This window comes from Dendrobates tinctorius, unplaced genomic scaffold (genome assembly GCF_039654945.1).
Source record: "Dendrobates tinctorius isolate UK_male_01 unplaced genomic scaffold, ASM3965494v1 ptg000008l, whole genome shotgun sequence".
In the NCBI taxonomy this organism is placed as follows: domain Eukaryota; kingdom Metazoa; phylum Chordata; class Amphibia; order Anura; family Dendrobatidae; genus Dendrobates; species Dendrobates tinctorius.
In genome coordinates this window covers 69,857,073-69,870,392 of record NW_027361676.1, presented here as the reverse complement: position 1 = coordinate 69,870,392, position 13,320 = coordinate 69,857,073, and the positions used below count along the sequence as shown (strand labels likewise).

Genomic DNA, 13,320 nt, shown 5'->3' with positions numbered 1-13,320 from the left:
GCACACACCATCCCCTCTTCACTCTTCGACGCTCCTGACAGGTCCGTCACTGTGGCCGCCTTAGGCCCTTAAACCAACAGCGCTTCCACTGATCAGTCGTCGTGACAAATACGGTGTCTCACACCCAGTGCCTCGTCCCTTCTGCGGTTCTTCCTGTCAGGACCACCCCCCTGACGTTCTCTCTCCTCAGTCCCCCTGGTTTAGATTCTCCTCACAGCGCACAGACTGTCGCAGTCCTCCTGTCACTGGAGCTCCCCCTGGGGACTGGAACCTTCTGGAACCCTCCCTCAGTATTTATAGCTCTCCCGGTCCCCTGTCACTGTAACCCCGCCCCCATGACCAACGGTTTCTAAAGCCCTAAGCTGTTGTCAAGTCCTTTGCTCACACTCCTCCCTGCCATCTAGTGGTCAACCCAAGGTACTGCACGTCCACTACACTTTCCTAGCTGTTTCCCCACTGTAATAACTGACACCTACCTACACTGTGCAAACCTTTCCTTCTTCACTCTGACTAGTCCGTCCGTCCGGTCACCTTCCCTACACCCACACAAAGCGGAAATATGTTTATTTCGACCGCCTCTTGTTCCTCGCTCCAATTATGGATCTCAGACCGTAAGTATAACAAAAACACCACATGACACAAATGCTTTATAGGGCCCAATCAAAAATGTCCTTTTTCTACATTTTATATTTAATCACAGAACTCAGTCTATCACTGAAAGGAAGACAGGGTCTGAATCAGAGGCCATCATCGATCCAGTAGGTGGAGGGGTTGAGGTGTCTAGCCCATCTTGTGACCTTCCAAGGAGCCATGCCCAAGTCACTTCTCCGGCTCGACCTGATCCTGCCCTAGAACCCGGGCCGCCACCAGAAACACCACCACCAGGAACAGAGCCACAACAAGGACCGTCAGCTGCATCACCACCCAACATCCTGGATGAACAGGGCAACAGCAGAAGCCCAACTGTTCAGCTAGAGGACTCCCCCCAGCCTGCTGTGCCATCCAGGCGACGTAGACGAAGGCGCCATATCCCTGCCACTGATACCATGACCAATGTGGATACAGGGGACAAAAATTCTCATAACAGAGTTGCCACTGATGATGAGGAGGAGTACTCACGCAGCCTTGCCGATTATCTTCGCTCCCTTCCGTGTGAGGTGCAGCTAAGTGAGCGAGGATCCATTCAGATCCTAATTGACGCAAGCACACCACCCAATACCCCTAATGAGCTGTTTGAGTTTCTGGAGAGGTGGCAGCTGTCACCTAGGAATCTCATGCGTCTTAACCCACACCCCCAAGTGCTTGCTCAATCAGGGTCTGAGGATCCTCCTACACGTGGGCCTACACCTCACACCCTTCCCCCCCCACCCAACACTGGCAACATCATTCCCAAATGTCAGGGTATAACCCAGCATACCAATATGGCCACTTGTTCCCAGCCAATGTTGGAGGCTGGTCCGAATCTGGTTGGGGACGACATGGCCATTTTGGTGGTTTAGACTCACAGCCCTACCAGCCTCAACAGGAGAGTCGTCTCCAATATAGTGCCCAGTATCCACCTCAAGCCCATGAGCCGGCCCACAACCTCCATCATGGGCAAGAGTATGCACACGGGCCGAGGGCCAAGATGGCCACACTAGCCATCAGGCAACACAGGCTGGGCTGCCGCCTTCTCCCCCCCCCTACATACTACAATTTATAACTTTGTGTGTGTTTTTGTGGTTAAATACTGTATTGTAACATTATAAAAATTTGTTTACGTTCTAAGGCCAATTCTGGCCATTTTGCTAAATAACAAAAGGCTTCACAAGGCCTTTAAAAAAAGGATACATAAAAAGTTTTAACTTTCAATTGTTGTTGTCTTTATCAATGATGCACTTACATCACGACATGCTGCCATATGCTTACACATTGATTTATAAACAGAGACAAGACATAAGGGGCTGTAATATATATAGTTTCCCAAAGCCCAAAAACAAACATTTACAACATAGACACAGCATGCTCTTGCCAAGAAGTTTCCCCCTCAGGTGAGATAAAGTAATTTGTGAAAATATCACGCACTTTGAGCCCAGAGAGCGGTCTATGTTGAGGGTTGATAGGTGGTCTCGCCCTACGTACATTGTCTGACCCACGCACAACACCAGCAGAGGAGGAACAATCATGTATCCTGGTGAAGTTATGGCCAACGCCACATGCTTTATTTACTTCATTTACATTTTGTTCACTCAGCTGAATGGCAGACTGGAGGACCCGCCATTTGGCCCAATGAATGCCAAAGGAACACTCCACCAGTCGCCGAGCACATGATAGGCGCAAGTTACAAATTCAGCGCCGGTGGTCCAGGTTGCGCCGGGGATATGGTCTCATGACATTGCGCATTAACTGAAACGCCTCATCTGCAACAAGGACATAAGGGACTGATTCTTGAGTGGATCCTGGTAGCTGGCGTGGTGGTAGATCCAACTGGTTGGGGCGTAGCCGCCGACCCATAATGGAAGTATTGAAGACTCTAGAGTCTCCCGTCCTTCCATAGGCCCCAATGTCAACAATTATAAACTTGTATTGAGGGTCGGCCAAAGCCAACAATACAACAGAAAAGTATTATTTATAATTGAAGAATTGTGAGCCAGAGTTCGGCAGCTTACGCACCCGGATATGTTTGCCATCAAAGGCCCCAATACGATTAGGAAACTGGCATTCCTCCTCAAAGTCCCTTGATATCCTCAACCAGTCTTCCATCCTGGGCATGACGAGTTGATGTAGTCTTGACCATATTTGACTACGTTGACCTGAAATGGTAGAACTTCCAATGAGAAACTCATGGTGGAGGGCGGCATAAGACAGGCCAGTGGACAGGAAGCTGAAGAACAACATAAATTGAACATTTTAGAATGCACAAATTAACAAAACACCAAACTTGTTAGTGATTCATATCTACTAACACACATATATTTTGTCGCACAATCACTACGTGATATTCAGTACTTATTACACATAACATTCTGGTCTGTAAGTTTATATATATCTGGAATAAGATGAGGGCATTAAACTTAGGACAAAATAAAAAACATACTTTGGACAACACATCATGAACATAGAGAATCTGGTTGTGTAGTACATACCGTAATGTGAATAGAAGTCTCTTCTCTGCAGATATAGCTTTGCGCATCCTTGTGTCCTGAAAGGATATCCCAGGGCGCACTGTCTCCAAGAGTAGATCAAATGTTGCAAGGCTTATGCAACAGTATTTGTAAAATTTTTCCGGATGATCCCGCAGAGAAGAATAGAGGGGATGAAAATGACCTCTTGTGAGTCATTGCCTCAAAAGTGGATGGACCCACATGCGTCTCCTCCTCCTCGGATCCACAATCACTGGGTATGGCTGGCCAAAGCGCCTGGACAAAACCCAGTTGAAGAGAACACGGTCAGTTGGGGTGAACTGAAGTGTGTCAGACATGTTTGCTAACAACCACCAAGACACCCACATAAGCACAGCACCAAAATGGGCAGATTGGAGGCTGCCACCTGATGTTGAGGCAATAAATAGGGTTGGTGCTGATGATTTAAATTACGTGCAGGCCTCAAATCCGTTAAATGTCCATTATGAAAGGTTGCAAGAAAAAAACGGTATACGGATGCCATACGGATTACATACGGATGCTTACATGAGAAAAATACGCGGCCACACCCTGACAACGGATGACATACGGAGCACTATTTAGGGACCATTTCTGCGTATTACAGACGTAAAATACGGTCCGTATTTTTCTACCTTGTGTGTGACTCCAGCCTAAAGGTGCTATTGACATGAAAATCTCACCAGATGTTGGTAACAACCCATCCAATCCACACAGGCAAAATCAAACCACAGATGTCCTTAAATAAAATTATGTGTAACAATGAGAAATGACACAGGGAAAAAGTATTGAACACCCTTACTGAAATTTAAACAATACTTAGTACAAAAGTCTTTGTTGGCGACGACAGCTTCAAGACTCCTCCGGTATGGAGAAACTAGTTACATGCATTGCTCAGGTGTGATGTTGGCTCATTCTTCCACACAAATCCTGGGGGTTTTGTGGGCTCCTTCTATGAACTCCAAGAAACATATTTACTTAGAAAATTATTTTATTCGCTGTATACGTATAGTCACAATATCTAATGTCCTCTTTTCTGCTGCCACTGAGTCTCTGAAATCTTCATCTCCAAAAAGGCCAAGCAAAGGCTTGGAGACCATTGTGACAAGTCTGAACCATGCCTCCTCTGCTCATTCTCCTTAACAAAACAAAAAAAAAAAAAGGAAAAGCACTCCTTGTGTGGATCAGTAAATCCGAGTATTAGGTGCATAGATGTGCACTGATCATCTGATCAGGTTGTGTGGAGCAGACACAACATTGTGAGAGGTATGAGTGGGTCCACAATGGACGGCTGCAGCTCCAACTGCTGGAACTCGAGAGTGCCGGGACTGAAGAAATATCAAGGAGTGAAGATAAAAACTTGCGGCATTTGCTTTATTGAAACAACATATTTTGTAGTTGAGCCAACACATTCATCAGTTGAATTAAGTCCGAAACGTGTTGTTTCAATAAAGCCTCAAATTCACTCTGTCTCCGGATACTTCACACCCAATGATAGAGCCGGGTGGTTCCAAGTTTCCACAGCGCTACCCATGCCTCTGTTTTGCCATTCTGGAGATTAAGAACGATCTTAGAGATGGAGTCAGCAGAAAACAGGACATTTCGTATAGCGACTATTTAAAATATGCAGCCACATTAAATATAGGTGGTCAAGGCTCAATTTCATGGCCATGAAGGCAATTTCTGTTATAAAATATTTTCTGAAATTAGAGTCAAAATCTTTTATTTAATCTGCTAACTAATTCTGAATTACAATAAACTCCATATTTGACTTAATGATAATTCTTAAATTGGATCTGTCTAAGTTTGCTGCCCTATGCGAGGGACGCATATTACAGAGGCAGATCTGTACGCCCAAAACGGCATTATAAAATGTTGCTGGCTAATAGGAGCATTGTAGCAGTTATGGTTCCAGTGTATAATGGAAGGGTTCATCTATCTCTCCCTGCCTCCCCTACCCATCACATATGGGATGGAGAGGTTGCTCTGTATACATGTATGTATATGCACAAACCTATCTGTCATATGTGGCTAGAGACAATGTAAGCTCTTACGGCATGACTACAGCTATATAATAAATACTTATGAGTCCACCATACATATTCTTTTATTGCTGTTGTTATCAGGGGTGGATTAAGGGTAGCCAGGGCCCGGGGCAGTTCAGACTCTGTGGGCCCCCCTCGTCACGTGACGGGGGTCACGAATCGTAGAGCCACACTCTACATAGAGAATAATGGGGCCTCCAGCACCGACCTCCACCTGCAGAGCCACACTCTACATAGAGAATAATGGGGCCTCCAGCACCGACCTCCACCCGCAGAGCCGCACTCCACATAGAGAATAATGGAGCCTCCAGCACCGACCTCCACCCGCAGAGCCGCACTCCACATAGAGAATAATGGAGCCTCCAGCACCGACCTCCACCCGCAGAGCCGCACTCCACATAGAGAATAATGGAGCCTCCAGCACCGACCTCCACCTGCAGAGCCGCACTCCACATAGAGAATAATGGAGCCTCCAGCACCGACCTCCACCCGCAGAGCCGCACTCCACATAGAGAATAATGGAGCCTCCAGCACCGACCTCCACCCGCAGAGCCGCACTCCACATAGAGAATAATGGAGCCTCCAGCACCGACCTCCACCCGCAGAGCCGCACTCCACATAGAGAATAATGGAGCCTCCAGCACCGACCTCCACCCGCAGAGCCGCACTCCACATAGAGAATAATGGAGCCTCCAGCACCGACCTCCACCCGCAGAGCCGCACTCCACATAGAGAATAATGGAGCCTCCAGCACCGACCTCCACCCGCAGAGCCACACTCCACATAGAGAATAATGGGGCCTCCAGCACCGACCTCCACCCGCAGAGCCGCACTCCACATAGAGAATAATGGAGCCTCCAGCACCGACCTCCACCCGCAGAGCCGCACTCCACATAGAGAATAATGGAGCCTCCAGCACCGACCTCCACCCGCAGAGCCGCACTCCACATAGAGAATAATGGAGCCTCCAGCACCGACCTCCACCCGCAGAGCCACACTCCACATAGAGAATAATGGAGCCTCCAGCACCGACCTCCACCCGCAGAGCCGCACTCCACATAGAGAATAATGGAGCCTCCAGCACCGACCTCCACCCGCAGAGCCACACTCCACATAGAGAATAATGGGGCCTCCAGCACCGACCTCCACCCGCACTCCACATAGAGAATAATGGGGCCTCCAGCACCGACCTCCACCCGCACTCCACATAGAGAATAATGGAGCCTCCAGCACTGACCTCCACCCGCAGAGCCACACTCCACATAGAGAATAATGGGGCCTCCAGCACTGACCTCCACCCGCACTCCACATAGAGAATAATGGAGCCTCCAGCACTGACCTCCACCCGCACTCCACATAGAGAATAATGGAGCCTCCAGCACTGACCTCCACCCGCAGAGCCGCACTCCACATAGAGAATAATGGAGCCTCCAGCACCGACCTCCACCCGCAGAGCCGCACTCCACATAGAGAATAATGGAGCCTCCAGCACCGACCTCCACCCGCAGAGCCACACTCCACATAGAGAATAATGGAGCCTCCAGCACCGACCTCCACCCGCAGAGCCGCACTCCACATAGAGAATAATGGAGCCTCCAGCACCGACCTCCACCCGCAGAGCCACACTCCACATAGAGAATAATGGGGCCTCCAGCACCGACCTCCACCCGCACTCCACATAGAGAATAATGGGGCCTCCAGCACCGACCTCCACCCGCACTCCACATAGAGAATAATGGAGCCTCCAGCACTGACCTCCACCCGCAGAGCCACACTCCACATAGAGAATAATGGGGCCTCCAGCACTGACCTCCACCCGCACTCCACATAGAGAATAATGGAGCCTCCAGCACTGACCTCCACCCGCACTCCACATAGAGAATAATGGAGCCTCCAGCACCGACCTCCACCCGCACTCCACATAGAGAATAATGGAGCCTCCAGCACTGACCTCCACCCGCAGAGCCGCACTCCACATAGAGAATAATGGAGCCTCCAGCACCGACCTCCACCCGCAGAGCCACACTCCACATAGAGAATAATGGGGCCTCCAGCACCGACCTCCACCCGCACTCCACATAGAGAATAATGGAGCCTCCAGCACTGACCTCCACCCGCAGAGCCACACTCCACATAGAGAATAATGGGGCCTCCAGCACTGACCTCCACCCGCACTCCACATAGAGAATAATGGAGCCTCCAGCACTGACCTCCACCCGCAGAGCCGCACTCCACATAGAGAATAATGGAGCCTCCAGCACCGACCTCCACCCGCAGAGCCACACTCTACATAGAGAATAATGGAGCCTCCAGCACTGACCTCCACCCGCAGAGCCACACTCCACATAGAGAATAATGGGGCCTCCAGCACCGACCTCCACCCGCAGAGCCGCACTCCACATAGAGAATAATGGGGCCTCCAGCACCGACCTCCACCCGCACTCCACATAGAGAATAATGGAGCCTCCAGCACTGACCTCCACCCGCAGAGCCACACTCCACATAGAGAATAATGGGGCCTCCAGCACTGACCTCCACCTGCAGAGCCACACTCTACATAGAGAATAATGGGGCCTCCAGCACCGACCTCCACCCGCAGAGCCGCACTCCACATAGAGAATAATGGAGCCTCCAGCACCGACCTCCACCCGCAGAGCCGCACTCCACATAGAGAATAATGGAGCCTCCAGCACCGACCTCCACCCGCAGAGCCGCACTCCACATAGAGAATAATGGAGCCTCCAGCACCGACCTCCACCCGCAGAGCCGCACTCCACATAGAGAATAATGGAGCCTCCAGCACCGACCTCCACCCGCAGAGCCGCACTCCACATAGAGAATAATGGAGCCTCCAGCACCGACCTCCACCCGCAGAGCCGCACTCCACATAGAGAATAATGGGGCCTCCAGCACCGACCTCCACCCGCAGAGCCGCACTCCACATGGAGGCTCCATTATTCTCTATGTGGAGTGTGGCTCTGCGGGTGGAGGTCGGTGCTGGAGGCTCCATTATTCTCTATGTGGAGTGTGGCTCTGCGGGTGGAGGTCGGTGCTGGAGGCTCCATTATTCTCTAGCACCGACCTCCACCCGCAGAGCCACACTCCACATAGAGAATAATGGAGCCTCCAGCACCGACCTCCACCCGCACTCCACATAGAGAATAATGGGGCCTCCAGCACCTACCTCCACCCGCAGAGCCGCACTCCACATAGAGAATAATGGGGCCTCCAGCACCGACCTCCACCCGCACTCCACATAGAGAATAATGGAGCCTCCAGCACTGACCTCCACCCGCACTCCACATAGAGAATAATGGGGCCTCCAGCACCGACCTCCACCCGCAGAGCCACACTCCACATAGAGAATAATGGGGCCTCCAGCACCGACCTCTACCCGCACTCCACATAGAGAATAATGGAGCCTCCAGCACTGACCTCCACCCGCAGAGCCGCACTCCACATAGAGAATAATGGGGCCTCCAGCACCGACCTCCACCCGCACTCCACATAGAGAATAATGGAGCCTCCAGCACTGACCTCCACCCGCAGAGCCGCACTCCACATAGAGAATAATGGGGCCTCCAGCTCCAGCACCTACCTCCACCCGCAGAGCCGCACTCCACATACATGGCTGCTCTCAGTGCTCTGTGCTGTGCGCACAGGACCTGTGATGAGGTCACAGGAGGGGAGGAGACAGGGGTCACATGATCGGGGGCCCTGACACCTTCCCTCCTGTGATCTCATCACAAGCCTTTGCACGCTACCAGCAGCATCAGCGTTCACGCTACTTGTAGATGCTGCTGGTAGCAGAGCACATAATGCCGCCCCCACGGTCACTCACTTTTAGGTGGGGAGAAGATGGAGTGCCATTGCAGCAGCCAGCAGGAATGTGGTGGGGGCCCCGGGGCTGAAGCCCCGCCTGCCCTGCCTATAATCCGGCCCTGCGCGGTGGCGGATTATAATGGGGCAATTTACTGGCCTGGGCTGTGGGCCCCTTAACCCCACTGGGCCCGGGGCAACTGCCCAAATTGACCTCATTATAATCCGCCACTGGTTGTTATTCTCTTATAACTGGGGATCTTCACTAAGTGGCCGGCAAGCCCCGCTTCTAATAGCAACGCATGGGAGCAGCGAGTGCTTCATCCAAAGTAAGGCAGCCCATTCACCAAAATGACAAAGTGTATACTGATTGTACTTACAATGATTATACTATGTGCTGTCATCTGCAGAGCGCAGCAGCATGACAAAATCATGTTGACTGCGTCACCCTGCTACGCTGCTGTATAGACAGACTGTATGACATGATGTGCATGCAGCTCTTAGAAAATAAGGACTAACATTGAAGACAGCAGACCGTGATGATTGGGGCAGCGACACTACTCTGCGGGAACGCGGAGTATCACATGACTGCTGTTGCCTTCATAGAGATCTATGCAGGCAGGATGCAGGGCAGGGGGACCAAGATGCTTGGAAATTTGCAACAACAATGAATTAAACAGCCACCTGCGCAAAACATGGGGAAAAATGAATTAGAAATAAAATAACGCATTTACATTATACGGAAACAAGTCCCCAAAGCTCCTGCTCAAGAAAATTCAAAAATTCAGAATGGCAATAGACCTGAATGATACTACACATTCGGAAATATTATTTCACCTTTAGACCTTTTTTTGTTGAATACCTGATTTAAAAAATAAAAAAAGAACATTCCCCAGATCGTTATGTCTGTGACAAGTAGTACCGTATATATTTTTTCAAACATCATTATGTGTGCTAATGGGCATTTCTGTAATAAATGAATGTACCCCAATCCATCATTAAATGTGTTAAATTGGGATCCAAGAATCAAAAAAAAAAATCTAAATCCTTGAAACAGACAGCTGCCACAATGAGCTATTGCTGCCTTTGTCACCTTCTTCTGTGAGGTTAGGTTCCTGAATAAACCTGATAATTTTCTCCTTCATGACCTGGAAAGAATCTCTTATGACCTACTTCTGCCACACGGTGCAAAGTTACTGTACTGAAATAGTAATTAATCAATGCACAAAAGACTTTTCCACAAGGAAAAAAGTTCTTAACAGATTAGAAGAACCAGACCTTCCAGGTACTAATAATTAAGAAAGCCTTCTTGTTGGTTTACAGGACATCCTCCTCCTAAATAAACGGGAGAATCCAGAGGAAACCCACGCAAACACAGGGAGAACATACAAACTCCTTGCAGATGTTGTCCTTGGTGGGATTTGACCCCTGGACCCCAGTGCTACAAAGCATCAGTGCTAACCACTGAGCCACTGTGCAAATTAGAGTGTTTGGTGGACTCTTGGTGCAGTCGAGTACCTCAGTGCAGCATTCTGCACGTTTGAATTATTTATTTACTTGCATACATCGGCCTTCCTCTCTTCTGATGGTTAAAGCCAGTACGACCAAAGTCAGTCACGCTTGCACGCAGCCCTCTCTCCTCCCACTGAAGACATTCCACTACACTTCTGGGTATAGCGAAATTCACGTTCACTTGCAGATAGTGCTGGCTTCAGGAATGCCAATCTTGTGCACCAGAATAAAGGAAGTCAATGGTATGCAAAACAAGGGACGGAATTATGCACTGAGGAGCTAGGCCACACCAAGGGTGCACTGAGCACCCTAAATTGCACATGTGAATAATGTTGTTTCTGCTGCAAACTGATAATTATAATGGGTGCTAAGTCCCCTATAGAAAGAGGAACCTATCAGCAGGACTGTGCACAGTAACCTACAGACAGTGTCAGGTTGACGACGTTATACTGAGGACAATGATACCTGGTTTGATGAAATCCGTCTTGTGGTTGTTGTGTAATCCTTTACTTGTAGTATTGAGTTAATTATATGCTCGTACTCCGGGGCAGCTTGTGGGTGATCTTCATGTGGTGCTCTGCTTACATATTAATCTGTATGCCTTATGACAGGTCAAAGATCCCTCAGTGTCCTGCCCGCTATATTACATAATGCATATCATATTGTGTGGTTAGAAAAAAATTACATTAAGCAAAATGGCGGTAGCGCAGCAACATGTATAGCATATGTATCGCTTTATTCATATTATGTTGTAAGGTTAAAAAAAAAATAAAGTTCATTAAAACGCCAACGGCGGCACATGTGCAGTAGCATCTATCACGTTCCGATAGATGCTACTGCGCAACCGCCGTCGCCATGTTGATGCAACCACTTTTTTTTTCTCCAGCAAAATGGCAGCAGTATGTAAAATAGGAGGCAGGTCACTGCTCCACATGCAGACCACCATATAAAGACCCCGCACAGGCCGCCCCCGAGCACCACAATCACATTTACTGAAAACTACAATTAAAGATTAAACAACAACCACAAGACGGATTTCACAACCAAGGTATCATTGTAATCAGTATGACGGTGCCGACCTGACACTGTGTGTAGGTTACTGTGCACCATTCCTGCTGACAGGCTTGCCTTAAATTATAAAGCAACTCTCTGACATACTCCTTGTAAGGGGATTTTCCAAAGAGCAGAATGTATCACCTATCAACTGGAGAGATACTGCACTAGTCTGAATAATTCTCCAACCCATGTTCCCTATAAAAAATGAGCAAGTCATCATTTCCCAAGGCTCAAAGAAGTGGCAGTCTCAGATGTGCACTACCGTTCATATCATGCGGGAGTCGGGACTTGTCGCCCCATCAGGATTGGTGGAGATACAAGAAGTCAGATCCCATCTGATAATATGTTGAAGACCAATCCAGTGAATAGTTGATAAATGGTGATTGTTAAAAAACAATTTCACCCATAGCATATTGACTTATAAAAGGTTTTTTACCTTCAAGATATAAACAGTCATGGCTGCTACTATAGGAGTTGATATCATAAAATGTAATGTGCTCATGGTAAATAGGCAGCCATAGTGAAATGGTATGGACATTTCTGTTCATTTGGCAGAATATATTGGTGAAAATTACAATGTACTCTGAAATAGGAAAAAAAACAAAACTGTGTTTGAAGCAAAGCCTACAAAAACTGGTATTAAAATGCCTGATTTTTACCCCAAGGTCCATCTCAATAATGATAATAATTTCTGAGCCATAACAGGAAAACGGAGTCATATTTCTGAGCTGAAATTCTCAGATTTCTCTTTCTCTCCTTTACAGATAATATTAATCTGCACATAGACTGGCTAACCTGTCCTGCAACATACAACTCTGACAAAATTAAGAGACCACTGCACAGTTTTATAAAAATCAGCTTCTCTACATGTCTGACAGCCATTCCATTCCAGTGTCAGTTGAATTCCAACCAGAGTACACCTCATTCTACTCAATGTGCTTCTGATTAGGTGATCACCTGAAGCAAATCTTATGTAATGAAGGAAAGTATAAAAAACCCTGCTGTGGTGTTCACAATCCTCTTGCAATAGGACAAGCTGGATGGCAAAACAAGTGCTAGTAATATACCAAAAGTAAAAGGAATTAAAAAGTAACAACAATGCCAAAGGAGTTGAAAAGAAAAAAGTTTTGAGTGAGGAAAAGAAGGGCTCAATTCTGGCTTTACGTGCAGAGGGATACAGTGAGCGCCATGTTGCCTCCACCCTTAAAATTTCTAAGATGGCAGTCCATTACAACAAGGTCAAGCAGCAGACATTGGGGACAACAAAGCTACAGACCGGCGAGGGCAAAAATGACTCTCCACTGACCAGGATGATCTTCATCTTATTCGAATGTCACTCAGCAACCGCAGGATGACATCAAGTGACCTTCAAAAAGAATGGGAAATGGCAGCTGGGGTGAAGTGCACAGCAAAAACAGATCATAACAGGCTCCTAGAGGCAGGGCTCAAGTCATGTAAAGCTAGAAAAAAGCCTTTCACCAATGAGAAGCAAAGGAGAGCCAGGCTGAAGTTTGCCAAAGACCATAAGGATTGGACTATAGAGGACTGGAGTAAGGTAATATTCTCTGATGAGTCTTTTTTTCAGCTTTGCCCAACACCTGGTCGTCTAATGGTTAGATGGAGACCTGGAGAGGCGTACAAGCCACAGTGTCTTGCACCCACTGTGAAAAATGCCTCAGCTGGAATTGGGCAGGTTAATCTTTGCGAAGGACGTATGAATCAAGCCGCATACAAGGTTATCCTGGAAA

At 48.3% G+C, this 13,320-nt stretch overlaps 1 protein-coding gene across 2 annotated transcripts in view; it reads right to left on the bottom strand.

Annotated features, from left to right (window-relative positions):
- Positions 1-13,320, bottom strand: part of STOX2 (storkhead box 2) — a 183,755-nt gene that overhangs the window by 149,688 nt on the left and 20,747 nt on the right. The window contains exon 1 of one of the 2 annotated variants that reach the window (XM_073578244.1): positions 8,784-8,939. The exons of the other annotated variant lie outside the window; for it this stretch is intronic. Coding sequence (XP_073434345.1) covers positions 8,784-8,814 — 31 coding nt within the window. The 5' untranslated portion in view covers positions 8,815-8,939. Of the gene's footprint in view, positions 1-8,783; positions 8,940-13,320 lie in introns of those variants that run through there. 2 annotated transcript variants of the gene reach the window in all.